General features: G+C 47.1%; 1 protein-coding gene across 1 annotated transcript; it reads left to right on the plus strand.

Annotated features, from left to right (window-relative positions):
• The first annotated feature begins 5,378 nt into the window (after positions 1–5,378).
• On the plus strand, positions 5,379–8,763 carry LOC123086799 (uncharacterized). The gene is made up of 3 exons (XM_044508607.1): positions 5,379–5,965; positions 6,070–6,257; positions 7,708–8,763. The coding sequence occupies exons 1-3, from the start codon at positions 5,500–5,502 to the stop codon at positions 8,392–8,394; spliced, it is 1,341 nt and encodes a 446-aa protein (XP_044364542.1). The 5' UTR covers positions 5,379–5,499; the 3' UTR covers positions 8,395–8,763.
• The last annotated feature ends 413 nt before the right edge of the window (positions 8,764–9,176 follow it).

Consider the following 9,176-nt stretch of genomic DNA (forward strand, 5'->3'; position numbering starts at 1 on the left):
CAAATATCCAGAGTCTTTCAGTGTTTTGACGAATCACTTAATGTTTATCTTGATAGATGTCTAGATATAATTTCTACTTTGGATTGTTTTAGCATTGCACATATATCTAGACATGACAATTGGAAAGCAAATGAGTTGGCACAGCAAGCATCTGGATATCATGTTGATCATGGCATGTTTCATATTTCTCAAAGTCCGATGTCTTGTCTTACCAGTATAGAAGAGGCCGAACAAGAACCCACTGATTCGGTCATTAACAAAAAATCTAGTGCAGATGACAATTCCGACTGGAGGAAGCCCATTGTTGCTTACTTGCGCAATCCGAGTGAAAGGGTGGACAGGGCTGTTCGGCGTATGGCTTTTAAATATACTATGAGGGACGATGACCTTTATCGCCGAACAGTTGATGATGTTCTTTTAAAATGCTTGGATGAGGATCAAGCAAGAGTTGCTATGGGAGAGGTACATGAGGGCATTTGTGGTACTCACCAGTCGGCTCCTAAGATGAAATGGTTATTACGACGTGCTGGGTTTTATTGGCCGACCATGATTAATGATTGCTTCAGATATTATAAAGGGTGCGAAGCTTGTCAAAAATTTGGTGATATTCAATTGGCTCCTGCTGCTATGTTGCATCCTATTATCAAGCCGTGGCCTTTCAGAGGATGGGGTTTAGACTTTATTGGGCAAATTCATCCATCTTCCTCAAAGGGGCATCGATTCGTGTTGGTGGCAACTGATTATTTCACTAAATGGTCTGAAGCAGTACCTCTCAAGAACATGACACATACGGAGGTGATTCAATTCATAACCGAGCATATTATTCATAGATTCGGTATTCCTCAAACGTTAACTACAGATCAAGGTTCATCTTTTATGTCACACCAAGTCAGAGAGTTTGCCGAATCTTATAATATAAAGTTGCTCAATTCCTCTCCATATTATGCCCAAGCTAATGGACAAGCTGAGTCTAGCAATAAAATTTTAATCAAGCTCATCAAGAAGAAGATTGAGGATAATCCAAGGAGATGGCATGACTTGTTGTCTGAGGCATTATGGGCACATAGAATCTCAAGGCATGGTGCTACGAAAGTGACTCCATATGAGCTAGTATATGGTCAGGAGGCTGTTTTACCGGTGGAAGTAAATTTGAATGCTTTGAGAATAGCCAAACAAAATGATTTATCGGCAATAGACTTCTATAACTTGATGATGGACAACATTGACGAGGTTGCTGATAAACGTTTGGCTGCTTTGAATGCCATAGAGAGAGATAAGTTGAGGGTAGCAAGGGCTTACAATAAGAAAGTTAAGTTGAAGAATTTTCAAGTTGGTGATCTTGTCTGGAAAGTGATTCTGCCGATTGGTTCAAGAGATAGAAAATTCGGGAAGTGGTCTCCAAGTTGGGAAGGTCCTTTTAGGATTACAAGAATCGTTCCCGGAAATTCATATTTGGTGGAATCAATACAAGGGGCATTGTTACCTCGAGCTCTCAATGGCAAATATTTGAAGAAGTACCACCCGAGTGTGTGGCAGGAAGCCTAAGTAGGCAATGGCCGATATACAATTATCGCCCTTAGCACAAACATGGCCGATACATAATTATCGCCCTGAGAAAAATAAATGGCCGATGGAGTGTTAACATCGTCCTTAGAACGAACACTATGCATATTATTTTTCGGCATGCAAGCTTTGCCGAAAAACAGGGGGGCATGTGTTGACACCTGATTTTGGCAAGATACAAAGTGAAAGGGTTTTCAACATGAGAAAATTTCATATCGCCGAGTGGAATAACTTTGATGTTTAGGCTATCGACATTCGACCTCATCTCAGTGGCCGAAGCTGTACTCCGAGTGACAAAATTTAATATTCTGAGTGCTTTTCGGCCGATTACGTCCTCAATATGACCTCAGATGAAGGAGTGCTCTAAAGGAATTGTCTTCGTCTCGTCGAGACAGTCGATTTTCATATATAAATCATCTCAATCCGAGTTCATATGCAAAAGTTATAGTCAATACGGTCTGGACAGGTCAGAGACCAAAATATTACGCTTGACACCAGACACATGTTGATAAGTGTCTGACGCAATGCGTGAGCAATTCGGCCTTCAAGACGGCCTTGAATTGAAAAACCTTCAACACGGAAAAGTTTCGTCTCGTCGAGCCGATCGATTTTCATATATAATTCGTCTCAATCCGAGGTCGTATGAGACTTGGAGAGACAAATCAAGATCAGGCTATGTTTTTGGTCGAGTGAAAAACTTACCATCCGAGTGAAAACTCACCGGTCGAGTGAAAACCTACCGATCGAGTAAAAGGTCGAGTGAAAACCTACCGATCGAGTAAAAGGTCAAGTGAAAACCTACCGATCGAGTAAAAGGTCGAGTGAAAACCTACCGATCGAGTAAAAGGTCGAAAGCCTACCGATGAGTAAAAGGTCGAGTGAAAACCTACCGATCGAGTAAAAAGTCGAGTGAAAACCTACCGATCGAGTAAAAGGTCGATTGAGTAAAAGGTCGAGTGAAAATTGGTCGATCAAGTAAAAGATTGTCTTCCGACTGAAAATGTGGTCATCATCCGAGTGAAAGATTGTCTTCCGAGTGAAAATATAGTCATCCGAGTGAAAAGGTCCAGTCGAGTGAAAGACTCTAATATCCGAGTGGATGAGCTCAAATCCGAGTGAAACTGAACATGTGCCCAAAAGTTTATCAAGATAATCTCGGATGAAGAAGTGTTCAATACAGAAGTTGTGCGTATCATCAAGACGGTAAACTTTGGTTTTGGAGTCATCGTCATCAGAGATAGTATATGACCTGCAAATTCACTACAACACTCGGATAATTCAGTCTACCGCAAGACCGAGTCCGACTGGAAGGTAAAAACGACCTCGAAAAGTATTCAAGATGGCTTTATTTGAAAAAGTGGTCAACATGAGAGTTGTTCGTATCGTCGAGGCGCACAAGTTTGATGTTTGGGCCATCTTGATCGGAGGTCATATGGAGGCTCGGCGGCCTGCACAAGGAGGAAGACAGAAGTTGGGCCAGATTCAGACTGAATCCGAGTTGGAATAGAACTAGGACTCTAGGACGCGAATTGATGTAATTTTTTTTGTAAGGAAAGCCTAGATGAATCCTTTACTTGTACGGGAAGTCCAGCCGCCTCTTATATATGTTGGGGGTGACGACCGATTGAAGAACACACAATCGAACAAATCAATATACTACTTTTTCCTGTCTACTTTTTATCTCTCCACCGTTTTTCTCTCTCGTTCTTCGCTATTCTTCGTGTTTGAGAGCTGCGAATCCCGAGGCTCTAGGGGCGAGCGAATCGACCTAGGGCAGCCCATAGCCGCCGCAATCCCTGACGGGGTCCCTCCCGGGTGCGCGGGGTTTCGGGTCTGCAAAAGCACCCACCGACTGTCTTGCGTATCGCGCTGTTGGTCGGGTCTCCTTCGACGTGAGCTGCGGTGCATCACCCCCGACGTCGAGGGTACACGTGACGTGTTCGTGTGTCAACAGTCCTATGCGTCCGAGCCGAGGCGAAGGCACGCGTTGAAGTGGAGCGTCTCGCGCACTATGAGCAGCGGGAAGACGACGTCGCGCTGGGTGGCGTAGCCACAGAGGCGGCGAACGGCCGCAGCCCGTGGCGTCCACGGGCGAGCCATTGACGCGGAGGTCAGTAGAAGGGGAGGAGCTGGTCTCAAGGTGGCCGGAGAGGATCTTGAGCGGCGTGGACTTGCCGGCGCTGGGGCCGACGATGGCGAGCAGCTCGCCGGGGCTCGCGCGGCAGCTGACGTCGCGGAGCACTAGGCGGCACCGGCTGCTGCGGCTCACCGGCAGAGGTGCAGGTGCAACAGGGTCGCCGGCGTCGTTGAGGAGGAGGTTACACAATCCTGAAAGAAAATATCGACCATTAAATACTTTCTCTCCGAAGAAGATTGATAAATCTAAAGGCACTTGCCAAATGCAAGGAGGAATTAAAGAAATTCCTTAAGAGTTGACTTGGGCTTCTCACATCATCACCGTGTTTGCATTTATCGCTCCACCACGTCTCGCCTCTGCCGTCGAGCAAGCCGGTGCTGTTGCCGGTAACCGTGAGCCCGTCGATCTGGTAGAACATCAGCCAATAGTTCTCCTTCTCGCTCCATGCGCCCGCGGCGGCGCCGTAATCGTGCCCATGGCCTGCGACAACCAAAGCCAAAACACGACCCAGATCAGGAAGGACAGACGAGCGGTGCGTGCCTGGACGGTGATTCTGGTGGAGGCGCATGGCCCACTGAACCTGGTGAGGCCGACGAGGAATGACTTTGCCGCCGGCACGAGCAGCGTCATCGACGAGCCAGTGGCGTCGCACGCCGCCGCCCATGCGTCCACGAACGCCTTCGCACACGGTGCAGATAGTCAACACACATCCGGCCATCAGGTATACACCAGTATTATCGACGTAGAGCAGGCGCGTGCGTACCTTGGTGTCGTCCGTGGTCCCGTCGCCGAGAGCACCGTAGTCCTCGACGTTGAACGCGCCGTCCACCCCGCCGGCGGTGGCGATTAGCACACTACAGCACGCGAGGCCGACGAGGAGCAGATTGGCAGTGCGGAGGACGCCGATGATACCCTGCATGATTAAGCACATCTCACACATACACACATGCATGGTCGTCGACTGATCACCAGCACGCACGTACTACTACTCTATAAACTATGGATGAATCTGAACATCAGTTCGAGCAAACTTAAAATGCACTAATATACACAGAGCACTTTGCGGAGAAGTAGTTGCTGGCGAGGGAGACAGCGATGAGGTTCCGGAGCAGGGTGAGGTTCCCCGGTATGGTGCCGGAGAGCGCGTTGCCGGCTAGATTGAGGGCGCAGAGGCTGCGCAGCAGGCCAACGTGCTCCGGCAGCGCCCCAGCCGGAGATGGTCGGCGTAGCCCCAGCCGGAGATGGAGCCGAGGTGGTCGGCAAGGAGGGAGGACTTGAAGGAGAGGAGCAGCACGCCGTCCTGGTTAAGCGCCAGGGCGAGCTGCGTCGCGTGGCCGCGCGACGCCCAACAGCAGGACTAGCAGCAACGGCGAGCGATGAGTATTCCTTCTCCCCTAACTACGTGGCAGTCAAAGCACGCGTGGCGAGCGTTGACGCTGTACACAAAATCGTATATATGGACCGAAGTGAACCCCTAGAATAAGTATATGGATGATATTTAGGGTATTTTGAAGTACAGTGACTAAAGTGTCAGCCGCTCAAGTTTTGAGACCTATAGTAAATTTTTCTCATAAATTAAATTGCCCTGACACTAATAGAGTATAAGTTACTCCCCGCTATGACCAGAGGCTAAGAAGAGGAAAAAAGACGTGCCTCTTGTTTTTTAGATGACGTGTCCCTATGCGGCTAGGCGCCACCCGACAGTGAACAGACAGCGCACGGCAACGACGCACCATCAGTCACGCACCCTCCACCCAAGTCGCCGACTCCCGCCGTCGCGATCGCGGCGGCCGCCGGCAATGTCTTGGCTCGCGCGCTCCATCGCCAACTCCCTCCTATCCCCCGACAGCCCCGAGGCCGACGGCGAAGACCCCCGCGCCTCCGACTCCACCTCCCCGGGCTCACCCCCTCGCGGCGTCCGCGAGGATCTCTCGGAGCTCACTGACGCCCTCGCCCACCGGTTCCAGGGCCTTGCCTCCTTCCTCGCGGCGCCCACTCCCGCAGGAAGCGGCGGCGCACCCCGCGGGCTGAACCCGTCCGAGATTGCGGGGCGCTTCCGCCTGGGGCTCGCGCGGCTCCCGGGCCGCCAGGCCGTGGCAGATCTCGCCAAGAACGCGTCCTCTCTACTGCACCCGGACGAATACTGGGGCGGGTCGGAGGCCGCCGGGGCTACCGAGGACGTGGTCGCCTTCGCGCGGGACGCCGCCATGCGGCCCGAGCTCTGGCTGGACTTCCCCCTTCTCCCCGACGACGCGGACTCGGACGGTTCGTGCGTTCCTTCGCCTCCAAGACCTTTCGTCTTCGTAAATCCTTCTTTACAATCTTAATTGATTTGTGATTCTCCCATGTTGTTGTTGATTTAAGTGCAGATTTTGACATTAGTGATGCGCAGCAAGATCACGCGCTGGCCGTCGAGAGCATGGCGCCGGAGCTGGCAGATCTGAGGATCGAACTCTGCCCAAGCCACATGAGCGAGGGCTGCTTCTGGAAGATATACTTTGTGCTACTGCACCCTAAGCTCACAAAGGAGGAAGCCGAGCTTCTTTCTACTCCTCAGGTGATTTCCCTTGATTTCATGCTTCATCTGGGTCACAATGGCTTACTTATGATTTATTCGCCGACGGGTGTATATGACCGGAAATCTGATGTGAAATCAGATTAGTTGTCACTTGTCAGGTGGACACTATTATGGGCATATATTTTGATATCTGTTGTATTTGGGAATCATGGAAGTTTGCGGTGATACGCCATTGGGGGCCATTGGGGAGATTATGTTGTTACCTTGTTTTTTTTTTGAGAACCATGTTGTTACCTTGTTGTGTTGGCATTTGATTGTCTAATCGCCGTCTCAAGATATTCTTAAACTCTGTGCTTATGTGCTTGCTTTGGAGCTTCTCTTCTTTGTGGAGCTAAGCTTACCAAAGCTTAAACTTAATAACAGGTTAATGTGTCAACTACATGTTCCCATGTTCGTTCTTCATCTGAATTATGTTAAAACTAGAAATGGTGAATCATTTTTTAAAATACTACTCCCTTGTCCCATAATGTAGAGCGCATTGGTTTTCTTAAAGAGTCAAATTTCACAAAATCTGACCAAGTTTATAGAGAAAGTTATCTATATCTACAATACCAAGTATATACCATACGAAAATATATTTCAAGATGAATCGGGTGGAAGCCTTTTTCGGTAATGTCATTGATTTGGTATTCTAGATGTTGAAAAGTTTTTATATAAAATTGATGGCCTATTTTCATAGCAAAATAGGCTTGTTAAGCTGAAGTTACTAATTTGGACAAAGTGATTCGTTGCAATAGTTACTTGCCACTGAATTCTAACATGGTGATCGAGTGGCTAGCCTAATTTTAGGTAATATTGTATTTCAATAGGTTCAGTTCTGAGTCTCTAAATCATATTGTTATACAAGTGGTCCACTTCAGTTCCATGTCTAAAATGAGCAGATGAATTCGAGTTTATCTATTCTCTCTATTGGTTGTTTTGTTTTATTAAATGGTACTGGGTACCTATTATTTCAACCTTTTAGTTTTCTTCCCTTGTGATATTTTTTCATGGGTTCGAAGTATTGGAATGGAATATAAAGTGAATCAAGAGAAATGTTGGACACTGAAGGTGCACGACTAGACATCAAGTTAATATTGTGTCACTAGGAGTCTTCTTGGTTTGCTGTCAACATTTGCCATGCCAAAACTTGGCTAGCCACAAATGTTTGGCTTCAAAATTTACCCGTTTGGAAATTTTGCTAGCATACTAAACAGGCTCTGCAAATATTGGAACACTATCTTTTCATAATGAGACCGAGAAGTGCTAATTTTCAAACTAATACATAATAGTAGATTAAGACATTTTAGTGTTCATATGATTGCTTGAGAAATAAATATATTGACTGATGGTTGATGCTTAATTTGCTCATGATTGCACAATAAAGTAGTTGGTGGTATTACATTGTTTTGGTGGCGAATTTCTTATATCCCTTTTCTTTACTGCACAGATTTTGGAAGCTAGAGGGAAGTTGTCACAAAATTCGCAACATCGGACAAAGCTAGAGAGCAACGAAGACACAGTGGCTCTGACTTTCAGTAATGGAGATGGTACTGTACCTATACCTGTAGAGGTGGTCAGCGTAGTAAAAGATCAAGATGCTTCCGGCAGGCCCACAGCTTTGGGCAATGTAGATTATGGTATACTTGAATCGATTCCTCTGGAAGAGCTAGCAAAAGATACAGTCAGTGATGCTGGAGCTGTTCCTTCAGATAAAATCAGCAGTGGCGTGCCTGTACAGCTATTGCCGGTATTAAGAGATGCCACTGAGTTCTCAGTCTCACAATCAAGGATGGGAGAAACCATTCACACTCCCTCTAAAGAACATCCCACTGGGTTCTCACAATCTAGCATTGAAGAAAGAACACCCGACTCAATTACAGATGATGTTGTAGCAAATGAGCAGTGTGTACCATTTGTAGACAGTGCTCCATCGGAAGAAGATCAACATAAATGGTCATTGAGTGACCTCAGCGAGCAATCAAGAGTTGTCACTCAAAAGTCCCATAACGATGGCACTGATGATGATGGGGATGAATGGCTGGAAGAGGACACGGCTGGTCCAGGAAGCACGCACATTCCAATAGTAGGCGACGATGAGGATATATCTTTCAGTGATCTGGAGGAAGATGACTGATGTAGCATGATATCAATGGCGAGCTTGGTCATCACCGTCTTGGTGCTTCTGGTTCGAAGCGATATGTATATGTGGGTTTGGGTTCTGTCCACTGTATGGTCTCATGGATCTGCTATGATCAATGCCCACTGCAGCAGGATTGTTCACCTTCTGCTCATATCTCTGTGCCGCCAAGATCAGTTTTGCGGTCTAGTTCTCCCTTGTGGCAACTATGCCTGTTGTACAGTGTGTAGAGAGCACATACTTGTGCATGTGGTTGTTTGGATCAACACTTTGATTCTTGGATCAAGCGTGTGTCCTGACAATGATGATGGGAACTCGAGTATTCTTATGTTTCGGTGAAAAAAAAAGGAAAAACAGTTAATGTCATATCACATACATAGCATGTCTAAAACCTTGTCAAACATCCATGCAGACCCAAAATTTGGCCAAGTCTGCGATAACATGACGAATTTTGGTAAAATTTGGCAAAGCAGGGACCACATTTTCCTTCAGAAGTCAGCGTCTTTCTCTTGTTCTTTAGGTGACAAATTGTCGTGTCTTCCTCTTGTTCTTTAGGTGACAAATTGTTTGGCCTTTGGCCGGTGCGGCTTGATCCATAGTTTGACGCTGGATGCGCTCAGTCCAATGTTGAAGTAGAAATAAAATGATTTTGGTGCATCATGGGAATTTCGCTGTGTGTCTTCTTTCTGGATCTCTGAATTCAGAGTCTCACAGTGAGTGCTACCATCTCTTCCTGTTCTGTTAGTGATGCAAGTTTAAATTCCAGGCCGGGCACGTTG

This window comes from Triticum aestivum, chromosome 4A (assembly GCF_018294505.1).
Source record: "Triticum aestivum cultivar Chinese Spring chromosome 4A, IWGSC CS RefSeq v2.1, whole genome shotgun sequence".
Classification (NCBI taxonomy): domain Eukaryota; kingdom Viridiplantae; phylum Streptophyta; class Magnoliopsida; order Poales; family Poaceae; genus Triticum; species Triticum aestivum.

Coding starts and splice junctions, on each gene's coding strand:
- LOC123086799 (XM_044508607.1), top strand. CDS start 5,500: ATGTCTTGGCTCGCGCGCTCCATCGCCAACTCCCTCCTATCCCCCGAC. Junction 5,966..6,069: donor CGACGACGCGGACTCGGACG/GTTCGTGCGTTC, acceptor ATTTAAGTGCAG/ATTTTGACATTAGTGATGCG. Junction 6,258..7,707: donor AGCTTCTTTCTACTCCTCAG/GTGATTTCCCTT, acceptor TTTACTGCACAG/ATTTTGGAAGCTAGAGGGAA.